Source organism: Haliotis asinina, chromosome 1 (assembly GCF_037392515.1).
Source record: "Haliotis asinina isolate JCU_RB_2024 chromosome 1, JCU_Hal_asi_v2, whole genome shotgun sequence".
Lineage (NCBI taxonomy): Eukaryota > Metazoa > Mollusca > Gastropoda > Lepetellida > Haliotidae > Haliotis > Haliotis asinina.
The window spans coordinates 87,863,666-87,885,928 of record NC_090280.1 but is presented as its reverse complement, the minus strand read 5'-3'; the positions used below and the strand labels follow the sequence as shown (position 1 = coordinate 87,885,928).

The window sequence follows — 22,263 nt, the reverse complement described above, 5'->3', positions numbered from 1 at the left end:
GTTGTTGAGAGAAGAAGGCAGAGTTTGGGCAATTTCTATACTTTACAGCACCTTGTTTTCCAGTTTAATAACAGTATTTACTACTTTGGTGAAATATACAGCAAATTGACCTATCAAAATTTGACGAGGATGTAAACAAAGAGCAAGCTGATCCTCACACAGCCAAGGGAAGTTGTAAAGATTCAGGATATGTAAAGATTCATGATGCAATGCTGTCATTATGATGTTACGTGTACGTCCTGAAAGTTTTCTCCTGAGAAGCACTCCTTTTCTACACCGATTTATTGGTTATAAGTACCATGAAAATTCTTTCAAAACTGTGATCAGAATTTTTCATTCCTCCTATTTAGAAAATTTTTAAAAATTGCAGGACTTTATTAATAAAATCAGCATGACAACAACACGTTATATTAATTCATCTATGCCACCGTGCTCTTGCCATTTATTGATTTTATGTAAACCTTTAGAGCTGTGTCAGTGAATGAAGCATCAGATTGTAATATCAATTTTGCAGCATGTTAAATTGAGACATCAAAAACTGCATCATTCACTGTTACTCCAGTGGAGAACCATTCATATCCCAGAGGGGAATAATATCTGGCCTCCTGACTGCCAGCAAACCAACCAGCCAATGACCTCCTGATCTGGGTCATTATAGCCAATATATCCCACCAGCACTAAGGCGTAACACCTGCATTTTGTTTACTTCCATAATCCTGTATCACCTGTGTCACATGATATTTACTCATGGGGTTGTGATCTGGATCAGATTAACATTGTTTTAATACATCCAAACAAACCCAGAACATGTAAAGGTTGTTTCATGATGCTGTCAACAATATTCAGGTGGATTGTAATTGTCACTCAACTTAGTGCCTCATGAGCATGAGCCACTGTCTATATTATCAGGGCACTATGACACTCCATCATCTGGAACATACACTGTGACAGTGTGAATGTTATCTGTATCTGTCAGCCCCTTGACTGTCCAAATTGTAAAGCACAAGTATTTAACCACAATGCCATGAATGTACAAGGGGTGTTAACAAAATGACTAAAATTTATTCTTCTGCTTTGCTTGGATACGCAGTGAGACCCCTGATACCCTGACTCCTCTCCTGATACACAGAAACTGCCTTGCATTCCAGACAATTTCATTTCCCCCAACCACCCACCCCAGGGATTTACCCTTTGTCCTTTTGAGGGTCCCTTGGAATTGTACTCTGTTGTGTATCATCACATTAATTAAACTGGAACTGATATCAAAAGCAGGCTAGAAGCAGAATCAGTGACTCAGCGACAACGTATTGTGTCTTGATCAACATCTTAAAGAAATTATTTGGACTTTTCTGCATCCCTGTGGACGCGCTAATCTATTTCACTGCGTCCATTGTCAATTTTTATATGTTTTGGACGCAGGAATTTGCATCCTGTAAACAATGACAGAACAACCATGCAGTTAATCACGTTTTCATTTAATCAAACAGTAGCAATTCTAAGTCACTTCTTCGCTTTAACAATATTTTTCACAAGGTTCGTTTTGTTGATTACATTTGTAAAACACTACCAGCTCATTCCAAGTCAGGACTGAATTTTTATCTTAAAGACTCCAGTAGGTTTATGTTCCTAATATTCTAGTTAAAGGTCATATGTAACCAAAAAATCAAACATAATTAAAACACAGTAATCACTTATTCCTGACAGATAATATACACTGCTTGTAAAAAAACAAACAAAATTATAGGCGTACAATCGCGATTCAAAGGTGCAATATTTGGGCTTGCTTCCCTTGAAACGAGGCCCTCAGGAGACCGAACTTAGTCATAATGGGTATGTGTGCACTCAAGTGTAACGACTGCTTCCACTGGCTGGTACATATACTGATACGCTGAGGGCTTGTTGTGTGTACAGAAAGATGATCTGTTTGATGGGCATTTTCGAAGTATGATTCTTTAAGGATAAGAACATCTTCTATTGCACCTGATGCGCACCTGAAGCTTTGATCTTCATGCTGACCATGTGAAGTGAAATACGAGGGTCTGATGTGTCTTGACATGAGACAAGGTCTGCTAATCCGCATTAATGACTGGTCAGCATGATACAGATGGTGATTAGTAGGCCTCCCTGACACTGAGTGAACCATTGTGTGTTGAAAAGTGCAGTGTGTTGAACAACTGTAAAGGTATCACTATGATTGTTATGTTGTAGTAACTGGCTTTTAATGTCTGTGCGATAAAGGTTGATCATTAGGAACATTTTGGATATTCCTTGATGTATATGAAAATGAAAAATCCAGATATCCAGATATTCAGTTATCCAGACAATTTGCAGGCATCCAGGGTCTCATTGTAATCCATTTTACATCTCATAGATAAACAAGCTAGTTGCTGACACTTGGATTTTTCATCATTATGTACTCACATTTGGGTGCCCATCTCGAAGTATCTTGTGGAGAACGTGAAGAAACTTCCAGCACACTATGGGGTTTCCCTGAACAGGGAGTTTGGTAGCAACGGTCCAGAACATCCCTCCGCCATTGTCTTGAAAGGTACCAAGGATAGTGTCTTGAAGCAGTTAAGGCCATTATTCACAGAGGAAAAAAAGTAGACACTGTCATTTTTTTACTTTTGCATATAAACTTTTGATGACAAATAATTCTCATACATGTACAAAATTGTCATAATTTCCACATGCAATCCATTTCCTGTCTTTGCATGTCAGTAGATGTTATGGGTTTATTTGTTTGTATGTTTGCAGTCTGCCCCCAGTTATAATCCAGTTACCGGCTGTCTGTAAAATAATCAAACAGGGAACGGACAATCCAGTAACTCACATCATGACCATCAATCCGAGCCAAGCAGTAACACGATTGCAGAGATGCCAACCCTAAAGTGTTGCAAACAGTAGTTTCAATGTTCAGAATTAGTAGTTTTGACCATAAAATTCGTAGTCAACTAAATAAACAAAATCATGATGGATTCTGAGAAAAAAATGAATGATATTACGGTCACTTGGTTAAGTTATTAAATGTGTCAAATCACAAAGGTATTCAAATCAGCTTTGCTAAAATTACATTTGTTACTTGCAATCATTCCAGTTCAAATATGTCATTAAATATGATGAATGGAAGGTACGTGAAGTCGTAAAATGTATTTCATCGTTGAAAATATATGTTTTTGTCTATATATCTGAATTTTAATGCATTTTATTCAAATTTCGTAGGATTCCTAGTGGAATCTTTTTGGTGTAGTTTGAAGTTAAAATTCGTAATGACTACGATAAAATCGTAGAGGTTGGCATCTCTTCCACTGGGATATGATAACATGGAAACCTAGTGAGAATGTCTATGTTTAAGTATGTGAGTTACAATCGTCTTGGCACTACAATGCTCTGTTCATGTGCAAGACCATTTAGAGTTCAAGGAGCATGAGTTAGCCTGACTTGTTAAGACACTGACAGAAGTTAAATTCAGACTCTGAAAATAAATAATTCTGACAGAAACAAATTTCCTTTTTCTCAAAAGGAGTTACAATCAGTTGTGCCATTCAGAACAGAATGAAAAAATATGATTTGTGTATTATGAGACACTCAAGCCATGGGGGATCCTGTAGGTTCTGACAATATGGACCCTTAAAGTGCATATGAGTGTACAAGTATTATTCTTCCATGACATTATGGTACAGACCCTTATGTGATGATGTCCTTTGAGATGAATGCTGACTACAATAATCTCCTCCAATGTTGACCATTCACCACTCTCTGGTCACACAACCCCAATTGGGCCTCCTGCCATCAAATCAACAGATTTTCTCCACACTATTGGACCATTCAACCTCAACTGGGCCTTCTGCCATCAAATCAACAGATTTTCTCCATACTCTCTGGCCATTACACTCCAAGTGGGCCTCCTGTCATCAAATCAACACATTTTCCCAACACACTCTGGCCATTAAACTCCAACTGGGCCTCTTGCTATCAAATCAACAGATTTTCCCCACTCTCTGGCCATTCAACCCAAATTGGGCCTCCTGTCATCAAATCACCAGATTCACCAACATCTCAGGTTTCTCACCAAAATCATTATTTTCCCATTTCCATTCAAAATCAGCTTTACTCGACAATGAGGTACTGACAAGCAGTGACTAATCACATAACGTGACCACACTGGAGGTGCATGGACAAATGGGGGAGGGACAGCCAGTCAGTAACATCAATATTCAAGACTTCAGACATACTGGGATAACAGTGATCCAACATGACCCAACTATTTTCCAATTCACATGCAATTTCTTTCAAAATCCATCATCTTCACAACAATGTATCAACTACATTCACACTCTTTCAAATTCAGGTATGTATACAGTCAAGTCTCTTAAATCCGATACTGTCTGCTGCACAACAAATTGTTGGATTACCGAGGATGTCAGAATAATAAATGAGACTAAGTTATGCTTATTCAATTTGTTACCAAGAAAAGCGTCGGATAAAACTGATTGTCAGACAAAAGGTCGTATTAACCAGATTTGACTGCATATTTCATTTCAGAAAATGTCTTGATTCTGGACCTACCAATATTTCTGTTTTTGACATATTTCATGCATTTTTACCACAGGCCTCCACTGCCGGTCAGAAAATCCATAACCTAAGCCCTGGATTTTTATTCAGTACCCCTACTATATAATATTTAAAGGTTCATTACACAGCAACATGATCGGAAACAGAATCATATGCATGCATCAAGGAAAATGCATCAAGGAAAACATACCATATTTTAAAGGTCTCCTCGGAAATAAAACGCTTTTTTCCCTACCTTCGATGTTTGTAGGAGGCATATATACATGCTCTCACATACTCTACCACAAATTTACCATCAATCTAGTGACCTATTGATACAATTCTCATGAGCCGATGTTGATGTTCTGACAGCCCCACATAAAGGTTGTAATGACATCAGATATGACAGGAAACAGGACTCTCAAAAGACCATTCTACATAGACAAGTTGATAAGTTAATTACGGGGACTCCCATGATGTCTGTCAGTGTTGTAATGAATAGTCTTAGAATAGACAAGACTGGAACTGTGGTAAAAGGCCCCGAGGAAACTATGACGTCACTGTTTCTTTTGCGTTAGACGTGTCCTGGGGATGTCGAAGTAACACAAATAAACAGTCAGGAGGGATTTTATCAAACATATAAAGATTCACCCCTTTAATAAATCATTCAAAAAAGATCAAAACTAACCCATGGAAGTTAAAGAGACAAGAACAGTTCCACAAAACAACTTAGTGCTAAACACATCAATAACTTGTAACAACATCGATTAATATATCGCTAAGACTTATCATAGTGTTAAAGTTAAGGAGTGAGTTTAGTTTTACGTCACACTCAGCAATTCCACCTATATCAGGCATTGGTCAGAAAATTATCGAATCTGGACTAGACAATCCAGTAATTAAAAGCATGAGAAGCGATCTGCGCAACTGGGAACCAATGAGGTGTGTCAACCAAGTCCTGTTAGTTGCGTGACCACCTGATCCCGTTAGTCGCCTCTTTTGAAAAGCATAGTCGACTTTAGGCAAGCATGGGTTGCTGAAGGCCTATTCTACTCTGAACCTTCACAGGTACATTTTGTGTTAAGGACACTTCAGGCATGATGACCATCCCTTGTTACAACTCCAGCGTCAAAAGTTAAAGACTTAAGGAAACAATACTAATAAGAATAAGGGCATCTGTACTGCACTGAATTCTGCACCACAGATAAGAGCATGCTCACAAGTCAGATATTTCTGCAGCAAAGGTCAAGTGCCTTCAAAACACAAAATTGTGAGTGTTCATGATCATCATAATTTTTTGGACGCTTGTTGTGGTTAAACAAGTCTGATTTTAATACATATTCTAATTTCTTAAATAGATGTGTCAACCCTCAAGTTTGCAAAATTAATAAACAGGAACAAGAGTCATCAGAAGATGACGTATCCCCCGGCCCCCACATATTTGAAAGGACAAATCATCTGACAGTTACTTAATGTTTTTTTAGACTTAGTTTGAATTGTTTCCATGGAATTTATGAAAAATATAAATGCCATATATCTGTAAACAGCAAAAGGCGCCACTTTGGGGTCTGCCTCACCACTTAAGCTTCTGATTGATATATCTACCAAGTTATGCAGGAAAATATTGAACGGTTTTTGAGTTCTGCTACAGAAACAAAGCCCATGCCTCCATTTTGAGACAAAGTCTGCAACATTTCCATGCAAACTGAGAAAATAATAAATCACAAAAACCTGTGAAAAACAAATAAAAGGCACCACTTTAGGTTCTGACTGATATATCTACCAAGTTCAGCAGGAAAATATTGAACGTTTTTTGAGTTCTGCTTTGGAAACGAACACCAAAATGTTCCATGGAAAAACAAAAAAATTTAAAAATGCCAAAAATCTGTAAATACGAAAACGCACAACCATAGGTTCAGATTACTGTGTCTATCAATTTTGGTCTAAAAATATTGAACAGTTTTTGAGTTACGCTCCGGAAACAAAATGGTTACAGACGGATGGATGGATGGATGGGTGAACGGGCGGACAGGCGAGGCATTGACTATATCCCTCCCGCATTACATGCTGGGGGGATAAAAAGGTGGTACGCCTCCTCTGAAGCATTTAGGAAACATGCCTTTCAAAAGGGAAACTTCATATTTGACACATTCAAAAGCAAGGACTTACCTACGTCATAGATTCTAATTTTCCATTTGAAAGTGTTGCCCACTAAATGATCAGTAACATTGACTTATGGCTTGTGTAGCACCAACATGAAAACTTACTCTAAGTTCTAAACTTTGGGACACCAACATGAATAGTTTGCGTTAGAATATACAATCAAACAAACTACTTAGTACTCATTTGTGATTCAACTCTTAAAGCAGTCCTGTTTCCGAAAAAGTGATACTGGAAATACTGACTCAAATTCAAAGACATAAAATCCCCCAATGGTGATTATTCCCTTTGTATATATAAACTTCACACATAGTATTCTTTATACACCATCCTTCATCAATAATTTTGGATGCTGTTGTAATTACTTGGAAGAGTACTCTAACTTCATTGAAATCCCAGAATTTTAAAGATCTATTTTCAGCTTTCACTGCACGAAGGAATAATTGTTTGTCATAACATCTAAGATATTCAGTTGTATGTAGATCTTCAGCTTCCCCCTCATCCACTGATTCTGATATTGCACATCTGATCCTATTGATTCTGTATGGTACCTTCAATCAAGAATCAATAACTTGTGATGATATTGTAGGTGTAGTTCTTGTTTATGGTTATCCCTTTCTTTAACATTCCACTATGGTTACCAGAGTGACTTATGATCACCTTAATTCTTTGTGAATAGAGGACCAGCCCTGTGACGGTGCTGTCGTACATAACGATCTTACTTTGCGCTAAGGTCACCATCACTCCCATGCCTTAACATAGGCTTAGGTAGTCTTAGTGCTCAGGTTGTTTTATAAAAACAGTACCTTTGTCAGTAAGCTTTCCAGATCACTTTCAGGTCGGGTGAAAATACAGGTATCAGGACCATAGGGTCAACAAAGACCCATATTCAGGCCCCCCTAAGTAATTGAAGGAATTACAGCAAATTTGAAGGAATTGCATCTCAAATGTAAACAAACGCAGCCCACTCGCGAAACAATTGCAGCGATATCGGTAATTTAGCGGTAATAACAGAAACACATTGGCCCTATCGGAAGCAATGTCAGTAATACTGGAAACACGCTCGGCCATCTTCGGAGATTTTTCGGTCGCGAGCGGAAACTCACGCAGCAAAACATGGCGTCGTTGGAAGAAGCACCCGTCTCGGTGAGTTTTGTTTGTAGTTCCTACTATTACATTTTTATACCTATCCATCTTTGACCACCCGAGTCGAATGCGTCTAGGTATGAGGTGTTGTCGGGGCAATAGCTTATGTTTTTAGGAAAAGATAGTCACTCTAGGAGAGAGTCACAAGTCATGCCCCTGGAGATTGTTTACATCTGAACATCGAAGTCGTAAAAACATAAGCTACTGCCCCGACAACACCTCATACCTAAACGCATTCAACACGGGTGGTCAAAGATGGATAAGTATAAAAATGTAATAGTAGGAACTACAAACAAAACTCACCGAGACGGGTGCTTCTTCCAACGACGCCATGTTTTGCTGCGTGAGTTTCCGCTCGCGACCGAAAAATCTCCGAAGATGGCCGAGCGTGTTTCCAGTATTACCGACATTGCTTCCGATAGGGCCAATGTGTTTCTGTTATTACCGCTAAATTACCGGTATCGCTGCAATTGTTTCGCGAGTGGGCTGCGTTTGTTTACATTTGAGATGCAATTCCTTCAAATTTGCTGTAATTCCTTCAATTACTTAGGGGGGCCTGATATTTCTCTATTGTACTACTCTGTGCTAGTCTGCACATGCTTGTACTCTTTAAGGCTAATGTCAGTTTTACAATGATAGCCTATGGGGATTAGATAATATCATAGATACCTAGTCCATTATACAGACCCTGAAACAAATATGCCCAATGTAGACCATGCAAGTCTAGAATGTGTGGCAAGTCTAGGTTACCACAGTTTCTCAAAATGAAGTCTAAGAGCATGTTTTCATTGTTGTTTATTTTAATTTCAACATTTATTTTTCTGTAAAATATGTTTAGTTCAGAGACTTACTAAGCTCTTAGTCAAATAGATACGCTGCATTAACACAGAATACAGACTCTCAGACTACCGACTGTTGTTGTATCCCAGCAACAGGTAGGAAAACAGCAAGCACCATCTTCATCATCTGTTGGTATGGCTCATGGGAGAAGAGAACCACCAGCCTTATATCCCCCGGTAGACCATCTATCTACTTGACCACTGAGATGGTCCTGAATCAGCATAAACAAGTTGATATTTTTTAATGTTTGAGACAGACTGCACACACAGCTGAGAAGATTTCCTGATCAGTCGGACAATCTTGGCAACAATCAGGACTCTCTGCTTGTGAGTTTGTCTGAAACTATTTCCTCTGGCAAAGAGACCGTTTACCAAATCAGCGAGGATCAACAGTCAAAGTACAAATTTAGCCTGTACTGACAAGTTGATTCTGGGACTCACCACAAATTACTGGTATCATGACTAAAGGAATAAACTCAAACCAACCCACAGCTTTGAGCTCAGCTGGTAATGATTCAACTTTGCCTTCGAAGTATTGATCAAATTTATTTTTCTTCACAAAGTTTCATGTTTCCATAAACTGATTTATTTCAGATACAAATTATCTTGAAAAGGTTTTTCTCATTACAAAAAACTCCCTAATTACTTTCTTTATGAAATAATATCATAAAACATAAAATCTTCTCAGCAACTTTCTCTGACCTTCATCATTTTCAGTTTGATCATGAGTCAAGGTCTTAGGTGGACTGGTCAATCCCCATCAATTTCATCATGACAATCAACACTGATGGCATTTCTGCTACTTTTCCTCATGTGGAACCTTATCCCTAACAAGCATAGAATATCACACCAAGAGCCTGTGAATCCTCCACATGTCATGCTCAGTCAAAGTAATTCTATCAAAACAAATTAAGAGATTAATCGACTATGGTCTCATATTGCTCGGGGTGCTGTGCGTGACAATGTGTGTCCAGTTCTAAGACACTGACCACCATCTTGGCTGTTAGGCCTAATGGACATAAATCTGGCAACATGGACATCAGTGACTGCATATTTAACACAAAATGGTTTCATTGACCATGTGGTGTTCTGTGCAGACACTATCAGTCAAATCTTGTCATTTGGACATATTTTTCAGAAGATTGTTGTGTAAGTACAGTCAGTGCAAAATCTACTGACAAAACTTCCGCATGTACCATCGTATAATGCGAGTTTTTCGTACCAAGAATAAGGGGATCAGGAAGGAAGGAAGGGGGTCGCATTATACACGGGGTAGAAGATCTCATGTTTTTTCCAGCTATTTCACTTTCAGTTTCCACTGATGACATCAACTATAGCCATCCTAGCACTTCACAAGAAAACTCCGCATTTAGTATGTTTCACTATTACACTATTTCAAGTTTATCTTACTATATTGAACATAACAATTACTGTACCAGATGTGAAAAAAGTATATGTAACACAAAAATAACATACTAAGAGAGTAAATAAACTGTCTGGACCAAACAATCCAGTCATCAACATCATGAGCCTCGTCTAATTGGGACACAATGACATCTGTTAAATCAGGGAGTCTAAACACCACCTTGCTTTTGTCGCTAAAAGGCATGGGTTGCTGAATTCTAACCCAGACCTTCATGGGTCGGTCTTGCAATTTCATTCTTGAAAATGCTTGGGTCCAGAAATCTGTGAAGCGCGAACTTTGCTGTCTGATCAGCAGTATGATCAAATTATGTATGACTGAACTTAGATACCTGTCCAAATCCATGTATGCTGTTTTAGACAGTAACAACAATTTTCAAAAGGATACTTCGGACATGTTTTTCTTTCACTGGTGTTTCTTGACTGTTGATAGCCTTGTTGATTGCCACTGCCTGAAAAATAAAATCATTGATTAAATGTCGCATTCAACAATTATTAAGACTTCTGGAAAATAATACATAATCATAAATCATGTGTTAGAGAACACTGTTTTTAGGAATACACAACAATATCCGCATATATCTTGTCTGTCTGAAAATGATGAAGTCTAGACTACTGAAACCAGTGGTTGATAGTGTAAGCAACAAATCTCCAAGTTGGCAGGAAGAGAGGGAACAATGATCACACATTTCATCAACAAGACTCTCACCATCTTCCATTCTAATACTAGCAGATCTTCTATGTGGGAGAATGCAAATACTTTTCCTTTAAAATCAATCATTCGTCTTTAGCTGGAATAAATTATACAGTTTGACATTAGAAAGATATATTATTTCTCTGCTTACAGGACCTAGTCCAGCTGTATACTTGCGGTTGGTTCTCAACAGCAAGCCACAGACCAAGACTAAACATTAACAACACTTGCAAGACTAACTACAGTGTGGGCTTCACACATTGTGCCCATGTGGGGAATCGAACACGGGTCTTCAGCGTGACGAGCGAACGCTTGAACCACTAAGCTACCCCACCACCCCAGACTAACAAGAACATACCTCAGGTGAAACTAGATTTAACATAGGCTGTTTGATACTGACTCAAATATCCCAATGAAATCCTTGGTTCAGTCATAGAACAGTTAGAACTTTTGTGTCCTCTAAGGCTTGGCATCATATCAGTGGATTTGGGCACAGGCTCAGTAAAGCCATATAACTAGAAGACATTCAATTAAACAGGTGCTTCGGATAATATTTTGCACATAAATGTAGTAACACAACGGCCAGAAGATTTTCAGAATCGGCAGTCATCTAGATCTGACAACAATTGGAGACTTTAATTGGCTGTACTGGATCAGGAATTGTTTCAGTAGACCAACAACTAGTCTCCAAGATAAACATATTTTACAGGAAAACAACATAATAAAAAACAATAGATGATGAAAAGGAGCACTGAGATTTTCTTCATTTCATTTGTGAAAATCTAGACTTGCTGCATAATCTAGACTTGTACAACTGGGGGTAGACCTGTTACTGTCAGTGTTGTAGCCAAGCTGCCTGTAACACAGACAGCTGCTGCTAGAGTTAGAATCAGTGAGTGTTTTAAGATGTGAAATTCCTACGCTTCATTGTACAGGAGTGGGATATTACTCATGAAATTCCAGTCTCACTGTGTCACTTGCTTCATTGAGTAGCTTGGAGGTGACCCACATGTTGAACACATGCCCTTATTACCATGGAGTGAGAAGGAAGACAGCTGGTCCCTGTTTCACAACTGCCTCCCAATATATGACAGGAGCTGGACATGTCATGAGGACACACTTCATAAGAGTACTAGTGCTGCAACAATTCAGTTTGATTCATCAAAAATCAGACATCTTAGTTTCAATTTTCGATAATCATTATCACTATTTTGTTTCAGTATTCAAAAAAATATATTAATTCATATCGCAATTGTCCTTGATACATTGATGTATCTCCACATGAGATGATATATCCTGATACCACTTTGTAAGGACTTCAGCATTAGGAACACGAAGGGGGTCTCTTTGAAATTCATCTGAATGCAAAAAAAATACAAATTGAACCATATATGAATTTGTTTGTGTCTGCAATCTTTGCAACATGAACAAAGGTGTTAGTGTATTAGTGAAAGAATGTGAACAGTTTTCAAACTCTGTGAACAGCAAAATACTTGTCTTTTTAAGCAAATGAAATATGTTTAAGTCGTTTGACAAAAGATACCATTTATTAAGAGCTGTGGATGATGTGTTGGCTTTGTTAAGAAAGATAACAAAGAGCATATATTTAGAATGCATACTAATGAGTTTTTTCAGTGGCTCTGCATTCTCATATATATTACACTGAATTTTTGTAAAAACTCTGATGCAGAAAGAGAACTTCCAAATGGAACCTTCACTTTTAAATATATCTATACATTGAATGTGTTCAACTGCACTCTCTTTAGCATTAAATGCTGAAACTTTATTATACAGCTTTTTAAGTGTGTGTGAATGTAACATAAATTCTGATGCATAACAAATAAAACCTCAGTCATTTTATCTATCCTTTCTGTTATGTTGACATGTATCATATCACCACCACTGCATCATGATAATAATCACCTGACAGGTTCTTTGCCAATACTTTCCTGATACATCATTTCACCTTATTAAACTGGTATTGGGATATATCATCTCGTCACTTAGGCCATGATACACAGCTACACTCAGTTGCACAGCTGACATGGTTGAAGCAAAGCTTGTCCTGGGTCATAAGCAACTGTTTCAGTGATACTAACGGTTTCTTTACAACTCGTCAGTTCATGAGCAACTTGTCATTCAAAATAAAATAAAGTACTGCCAAGTGTTGCAGTCAATGTACTCTTCTTGATTGTACATTAAGAACAATGTAAAAAGTCATGTTTCATTTATAGCAATATTTGCCCAAAACGCCACAAAAGCCAAACTGAGATAATAAAGATAGTGACATATGCTAGATAAACACCTTATTTGATGTTAAGCAAATAAATAATGCTTATCTACAGAGACTCAGTATAGATCTAATACATTGTTGTCACTTCTGTGAGTGGACGGATCCGTGATATGAACTGACCTTATGGTCAATAATGAATATATTACACTGATTTTATGTATGGTGAACATGGCAATACCGAAATAATCAAATATAGAAAAAGTAATAAATATCTTGTGGAATCAAGCTGTTCCGTCTAAACTTGCATCAATCTCCTCATTGATAATCAATAATTTATTTAATATTTCATGACTACATACAGATAAGAACAAGCTGTCCCTGAAAAACCTAGGCTCGCTTATGAGGAAAGATTTAATGCTTGTCATATTAGGTGCCTTAAAAGGGATCTGGTGGTCAGACTAGCTGACCATTTTGATAACTGACATTGTTGATGCATTCACAGATATATGCTGATGATGTCATTCAGTTATATACAACCTCACATCAAACAGCTGGAAAATTTAAACAAACGAGCTACATTTCCATGGAGTTATGGCTCGGTGCAGCCTGTAGTAAGGCTAGGTCACTCTCACATCAGTTTGCCCACACCTGGTTCATCTAATCAATAATATAGTGTTCAATAACATGGTGGTCCCTTTCAACACATCAAGGTAGGTCTACTCACATTAATTCCATGATATATTTCAGGTTAGCCCTGGGCACTGGCCATCAGCTTATGAAACATCAACTCTGATTAACAATCAGTGAATCACAGTGATGTCATGTTATTGTTGCAGTTGATTCTGAGTGAGTGTATGTGTGTGTGTGTGTGTGTGTGTGTGTGTGTGTGTGAGTGAGTGAGTGAGTGAGTGAGTGAGTGAGTGAGTGAGTGAGTGAGTTTGGTTTTACGCTGCTTTTAGTAATATTCCAGCAATATCATGGTTGGGGACACCAGAAATATGTTTCACACATTGTACCCATGTGGGAATCGAACCAGAGCCCTGTTTCACAAAACTCTCCTATGTCTGAGATCTCGTAACATTTCTCATAGTGATCATATCTCTTATATGGTAACGCAGGATGTATGAATGCTACAAGAAAAGTTACGAGATCTTAGGCTAACGAGTTCTGTGAAACAGGCCCCAGGTCTTCAGTGTGACTAGTGAACGCTTTAACCACTAAGCTACCCTACCTAACCAGTTGATTCTGTTCCAGAAATCATTGGCTTTCTGACCATGTATTTTTCCATGTAAGCAAAACTGACACAACTTTCAATGGTCATTATGAGTGAGTGATTGAGTGATTGAGTGAGAGAGTGAGAGAGTGAGAGAGTGAGAGAGCAAGTCTGGCTTTTAGGAGTATTCCAGCAATATCATGGCGGGAGACCCATAAATGGGCTTCACACATTGTACCCAATTAAACCAGGACCTTCACAGTGACAAGCCAATGCTTGAACTATCTGACTAATCCACTAACCCTTTGGTTATTATACTATGAAAAGCGAAATTATATTCAATATTTCATAGTTCATCAAAGCAGCAACTTGCAAAACCACAGTTTTTAGGCTTATTGACAGGTTCTAGTGACTTATCCACCATATAACATACAATCTAGCATACGGAGAGGGAATATCCCACCCACACTATCATTACAGAAACTTATAAATAATTCAGTGGTCGATCCGATGATCAACATGCAAGTGCACAGCCAAGTCAGTACTGAAACGCAGCACACAACACAGACAGTGTAGCCAGCTGACTCAGCCAGGCCATCACGTACAACAAGTGCAGTGTTAAAATAACACAACAGTCTGTAAAAGAACAGGTTCCTGATAGAACAGGATCAGGTTTTCTATCAAACAAGTTTCCTTCCATTCATTACCATCCTTGTCTGGGTTTATCATCCTAGCTGTTTTCCATCAAAGACTCTTTATCTGTGGAATGTATCCAGTCACTGATTTCCATGTATGAACTCGACCCTAATTAGCCTAACTTGTTAATCAGCTGAACAAATTAATCAGCCTTACCAGCCTTTATTTGGAACAATTCTGATCCATTTTAGTGTCATAACTATGTTTACCACCCATGCCTTATCACAAAGTTGCTCAATTAAGACTCAGCGAGAACGACTTAAATATGCACTTTTTAGAAATATTTCAACAATATTATGACGATGCCTCACCATGGGCTTCACACATTGTACCAATAAGGAGAATCAAAAGAGTCTTTGAGTCACGATGAGTGAACATGTCAACTATTAATCTCAATTAAAAGATTCAGGAAGATTCCAAATATCTGACACATGTTAAAGACATTATAATATTCTGACCATTTACTCTAAAACCTGAAACATGGCTCTAAAAATGTTTACATGATTTATTCATACTTAATTTCTCTTCCTAAATGTCAGATTGGCTTCCAAAACATTGCCTTGGTCAAAAATATATTATGCCAGTAGAGCCAGGTGGTTTGGCAGAGACAAAGCCAACAAACAGTCCTAAGCTGTACAACCAGATTTCTGACAAGGAAATGAGGCTAGTTACAACATTGATCCAATCTAAAATAGATACTGCTCTAATAAATATAGACATGCATCTGATGAGGAAGTTGATCAGGGGACCACACACCTGCTCTCACACATACACTGGTCACTCCTACATATTCATCCCAGTTTGCTACAACAAAAATATTGTTTCATCCTTCCCATGTTGACACTGAATGGTGATAACATGCCATAAATAAACAACTGTTCTGAGCAGCAGGATGTAGTTGCCAGTAAATATAGGTACGTAGATTACAGGGAAATGTTAGCTACCATTCTGGGTTGTCCATGTTGCCTCAGTCAAATAGGTATTTATATGTTAGCCTTTGTCACTTGATTGGTTTAATAGAAGATACTAAACAACCTTCCATGCAATACCATTCTTATTAAACGCATTAATGATTTTGTAAAACAAGCAAAAGCAAGTTTGATGCTAAATCTTTCATGATTCTTGTAAAAAGCATATTTCATGGAAGCAAGTGCAGTATTCTGTTTATTACTGTCCAACATTGAATTGATATAAACTGCCTACAGTGTGATGACTCTCCGCTTTCCACAAGTCCCCAGTGCTGGGGGAAAATTAGTGAATCGTTTGAACTCAGGCTTTTTTTCATCGCGTTTTTTTTCCACTATATAGGTTGAATTGGCATTTTTGATGATTTGTTTCAGTGTTATATGTTGCATGTGACCTTCAAGGTACAAATTTCAACTGCATAAAACTGACCACATACTTTTCTTGCACTCAAGAAACATTAACTTCAACAGGGATGGCAACAGGTGAAAGTGATTTCAGCTGAATGTCAGCTCACAGTGAGTCTGGGGGCCGCAGTCCCCCAACAGGGACCAGAATCAATTGATTTGCATTTAAATCTGTAGAATTCCAGAAACCTGCCATCCCTGCTTCAAATTCTGAAAAATATTCAAACAAGTTTGCCACTAGTCCTCTACATTTATTTTGTTCAATACAAACTTTTCCTCATAGATGTATGTATCATTCTTGTCTTGACTCCCACTAGCTGCCTGTACATCAATGCTGACATTGTACAGGTGCCATAAATGCAGTTTGTCACTATACAACATTGACATACAACATAGAATTACAACACCTGTGCATGGATAGCTCACAATAATGCACCATAACATATACAATCAATCTGCAACCTATATGTAGTGAAATAGCAATTTTCCGGCATTTTGCAATAGCGAGATCAAGTATCTGGCCAATATGAGTGCAAGGGAACTTGTATCCTGAAATGGTGCTTTCATTTGATGAGTTCATATATTCTCTCCCTTAAACAGGTTCTTCTAGTCTGGATTCATGTATGTCCCAATTGTCAAAAACTTTTTAAAAAATATCAGCCTGTATCTTTGGTCCTAAGTCTGAGGTCACTCGCAGCAAAATGTCTTCAGATCTTGGAATACCAGCTTATACTAATTCTAAGCTTATCTAAATCCTACTGAAACTACTCCCATAAAACAAACCTGAAAGTGAAACAGCTTTCCACACTTTATCCTCATTCCCCTGTGACCTTGAACCAAATAACACCATCAAAACTCTAAACATCAATTTGTAAAAGTTTATTTTATCAAAATGAAGCTGGGAACAGAATCATGTCCATCTGCCCTGTCTCTTCATTCTACTAGCCAAGGAAGTGGAGCATCAACAGCCATGCTAACAGGATTCCAAAGAGGATTAACGCAACTGGTCGAGCAAACAAACCAATGGACTTCAAATAACATTAACATGATTAGGATGCCTACCTCGACTACATTTTCCACTCCAACAATTACTTGACTTGTGAAAGTTCCCTTGATTATTAGCACAGAGGCACTTCAATGTGTTAAATTAATATTGGTAGATCTGACAAAGGCATAATGTATTCAGCTGCACAATAATCATATTGTGGCTGCAAGGCCGCACATGTTTGAAAAAAAGACTGTCAAGCTTAGGCGGACATGCTAAACAATAAAAGGAACAATCAATGTTTCCTCGTTTTTAACTGTTTGTCTAAATCATGCAACCAAAAGATTCCTGTCTGACTGACATGTAAATATTACAGAATTTCTCAAAGTTGACACACACTTTCTGTCTGAGTTGTAATATTCTACATCTGGTAGCCTGAAATAAGCAGACGTTTCAGTTTCTCTAGTTTTCCAGTTCTACAGGGATATCATGGACACCTGAACCAGAGATAGCATCCTTGCTCTATTCCAGTAAGTCCTGTTGATGCTCGAGGAAGGGGAGAAAAAACATGTACATACTCTAACATCTGTTATAATGATATTGTGAATTACAATGAAATTATGGGGTCCCTTGATTCAAATATGATCTCACACCGTGGGATCATAGTTAAATGCAGTAACTTAACTGCTTCCACAAAAATATAAATGTTACGTTTCAAGATAAATATGATAAAAAAATGCTAAGAAAAAAAGGTTTAAAGCCATGAAGAAGCTGCCATTACTTCTCAGAGACATTAATACAAATCATGATACAGTCTAGATTAATGTTTAGAGTCTAAATATTTATAATTTTGACAGTAACAAACAAACTCATACAAAAAAGAGTCCCAGCTAGCGAAGAGATTCAGGCTTCACTTACAGATTTACCATTGTATCACAAGGCCACAGGCAAAATGTGGTTCAGGGACTGTGAGACGGACTAAATACAGTCCAAAACTGTGCTACTGACATTAAAGAGGCCTTTACTAAGGTTAACCTTAACTCCCGTTCTTAACAGTATATTAAGGTCACCTTAGTGACTTACGATTGCTTCAGAGCTTTGTGAAAAATATAAATAAACTGGGAACACGCGTTGAGATAAGTGTAAGTTTGACATAACGGCAGGTTGGACACCACCATGTTTGGCTGGACAGGCAATCACCATGATTACACTGAAGGATGTGCTGGGTCAACATGGTCAAGGGTTCGTCAGTGACTGGATGTGTTTCATCAAAGTGTTTCGACAGCTAATTTGGGTCGTGGTCAGTCTGGTACATGTAATTACACAAACATTCTCCACATTCACTGCACAGTAACTGTGAGTCACACGCAAATATCCAATTGTTCGGCCATGTTCAATTACACAGTACTGGACTAATACAGTCCCATGAAAAATCAAATGCATGCAATGAGAATATAGTTCTTTTCAGCCCTGTTACCCATATTTGTTATTCATGTTATACTCCAAGGCAAGGTTATACTGTCTCATCATCTCACATATAGTTTGTTTCATACACAAAACATTTCTAGCTTGGTCATTTTTCTAATATTAATAACACTAATGCTGACTTTGTGGATTTTGACCACTATATACACTTGTTTAATTTTTATCATTCTGCAGAAATGGTCCAAAATATACTGTAATATTTCATATAATTTTCACTCAATAAATCTGCAGTGATGTTTTGCAACAGAATGTACTCAGTTTGACCAAGTTTTCATTTATGATATATACAACTCAAACACTTCTCTTGAGATGTGAAGTGACATGAGGGGAGAATGACCTCTTGCTGATACATGCCAAGTCAATGTTTATACATGAGTAACTGACTTAATATTTAGGATCACACTGGCAATACTTCAGCCATGTCGTGATGAGAACAATTTATTCATATCAGTATTAAAATCAATAAATTTAGAACATATCATTTAGTACATAAAAATATGTCATTGAAGAACAATCTATACATGAAAAATGACACAAAGTTTAAAAAAACAAAATTCTCCCAACTATATTAATGGTTTTTATTATATTTTAACATCACTAGAGTTATATGGAAGGACAATATTGGTCATATCCATCTAGTCTGAGTTTATATCATGATCAAAACACGTCTGCTTGTCACAATATGATTATTATCATTCTACAGTCCTATATTGCAGATTGTACTTAAATGACATGTACTCAAATAAGTTTTGGAAGAGTCTCTGTCAAACACTTCTGAGGACCAGTCTGAAATTGTCGCTTTGCATCATTTTCAGCAGGTGTATTAAAGTAATAACAATAAAGTAATAGCTGAAAGTACTTGACCAAACAAATATCTACAGAACACAGAACTTGCACAAATAGCCTCAGTTGGCTACATATGTCAACTTACGGACAACAAATAGGAAGCCATCGTGAAGACAACCAAAGTACTTTACCGTGTCCAGTGTTCTACAAACACAATAGATATCACACCAAAGTAGAGTCATTCTACCACCATAGGGTGCATGTGCACAGTTTATTAATAGTGCCCACCTACTGAAGGACCTACAGAGACACTGTAGGTGGACATATGCACAGGCTGCACTACCGCAAATAGTCAGCTAGACAGCTTTGGCAATCAGTTTGTTACAAACTTTCACCTGGTGCGGCAATTCATGATATGCATTCCCATGTGTTGATTCTCTGTCTATTCTCAATATCAGTGATAGCGACCCCGATCCACAAAACATTCGATGCACTACAACATTAGTAAGCCTGTGATCAACTATGGAGTTAAAACAGGTTGTAAGCTAAAGAGCGCTTTTTGGATCAGGACCCTGGATATAGAACAGGCAAACAATATGACCATAAGACCATTCAAATTACCCATTCTAAGACATTTTGCTCATTTCCTTTACTTGCATCACATTGGTCTGATGATCTGCTATCAAATTAATGTGAAAATCACTAAATTGATGAACATGTATTAATTCAAGCATCAGGCTTTTTTCTAAATGTCATTTGCTATGGAACGGTTTCATATCAGCAAACAATCTAATATCTTATTTAAAAGGTTCATTCATATTTTGAAAAAAATTATGTCAATTCTAAAAAGATATAATTTTCATGAGAACAAGAGCAGTTTTCACATCAGGAAGAGTTAATATTCCAAATGCCAATACTGTATCTCACTGGTGTCCAGATGATTGTGTTCTTACCAGAGAAATTACAGTACCCCTGCCCCAGCATGTCCACATACAACAAAGGGAAGAGTCATTTAGCTGTCATTACAGGCTGTGACCATCTTCATAAGGTACAGTTCTTTTATTTCGGTCCAAATCATCATCAGTCTCTCACAAAAATAGTGTCGTCCACTCACTCAAACTTAAATTTTGCTGCTCCATTTCGAACATTTTACTGTTAACAATCAAACCAACTAGACCAACAATAATTATACTAGTCACAGAGTCAGACTTTGAACCATCAGTTGAAGTCAGTCACTGTATCACATAAATTTAGAAGTTTTAAAGGGTCGACAGGTTCCATGGATTTTTGCCCATACTCAGAAGAGATCTATTCAGCTTGAACCTACTGTGTATTGCGTATTCTACCATTTTATTATATATCCATGCAAACTTAGGATAGTAATACAGGGGCGCAATAGTGATGATGGTGTTATAGTCTTTGGGTATATAATGAATACAGATTCTTATACTACTGCATTTGGATGTCTTGTTTATAACGAGAAGATGTCATGCGAGCAGAGAAATGAGTCTGACACGTGAATTAAATACTTTGTAAAATAATTGACATCATCTTGGTTTGACTATGAACTGACCACAACTACTTCTTTATTTGCTAATCCAAGGTTAAAACAGCCATGACTGTAGACGTAAACTCTTTTTACTCTGATAACCGAAAAACTTACTCCTCAAATGTCCCAGTGAGTATGATGTCTGATTTATGATTCAGTGATAATTGATGAATGCTCTACCAGGTGGATACACCTGCCTGATATTTATTCATATATGTGCTGAGTTACTGGCTGGGTATTTGGCTTGAAACACCAACACTGTAAGTAACTGATGGCCTAAACGCCCACAACACTTGTACCGTATTGAACTAAATAATCAGAAACTGTGTAAATGTTTCCACTCAAAGAGCCTGTACTAATCCAGATCACTAGATTAATCGACTGATCATCAATACTTGGATTCAAGTTCATGTGTGTCAACAGTATTTCCACTAACCAAATCTGTCAAGTACAAACATGACTGCCATGCAACATATTCTGTTGTTGTGCTTCAAACAAGCCCTCTCAGTTTTTCCTATTTCTACTTGAGCTGAGGAAAGTGACACTGAATTTGACAAAATACTGCTTCTTCCCTGTGTAAAAACTAAGAATGAAAGCAACTGACTTATATTAGATCTGTGACCTGTGAAGGTTGGGGTTAGAATATTGGCCCTAAGTAGCCTACGCGACTAATGGGATATGGTGGCCACGCTCACTGACTTGACTGACAAGTCATCAGTACCAAATATGTAGATCCATGCTCAAGCTGTTGATCATTGGATTGTCTGGTCCAGGCTCAAGTATTCACAGACCGCTGCCATATAGCTGAAATACCGCTGAATGAGGCGTAAAACTAAACTCATTCATATTAGTTCTGAGAGATTTAGAATGTTGGATTCATAATATTTATGCCAAGATTGCTTTTGAAATATCTGCCTGTTTGACCGCCCAGACCTCTTATTGTCAACACAGACTGCCAAGTTCTCAAATTCACCTGCCCGATGGTCAGGTTAAAATTTTAGACATGTATATGAAGATAGTTTGTGGGCAGGAAAGTTTTACACCTAACCAGCCCTATGGTCTTCCTGGCATTAAACCATATCCTCGGTTACTTGTATATTTTGGACAAGCACATAGCTTCTTTTTCCACAT

The 22,263-nt window shown here is 37.7% G+C and overlaps 1 protein-coding gene across 6 annotated transcripts in view; it reads right to left on the bottom strand.

Annotated features, from left to right (window-relative positions):
• Positions 1 to 22,263, bottom strand: part of LOC137299057 (huntingtin-interacting protein 1-like) — a 65,520-nt gene that overhangs the window by 33,817 nt on the left and 9,440 nt on the right. For all 6 annotated transcript variants that reach the window (XM_067831567.1, XM_067831559.1, XM_067831543.1 and 3 more), the window contains exons 2-3: positions 10,510 to 10,573; positions 2,422 to 2,564 (exon numbers count right to left, since the gene is read on the bottom strand). In XM_067831567.1, the coding sequence (XP_067687668.1) occupies positions 2,422 to 2,564; positions 10,510 to 10,573 (207 nt within the window). The remainder of the gene's footprint in view (positions 1 to 2,421; positions 2,565 to 10,509; positions 10,574 to 22,263) is intronic.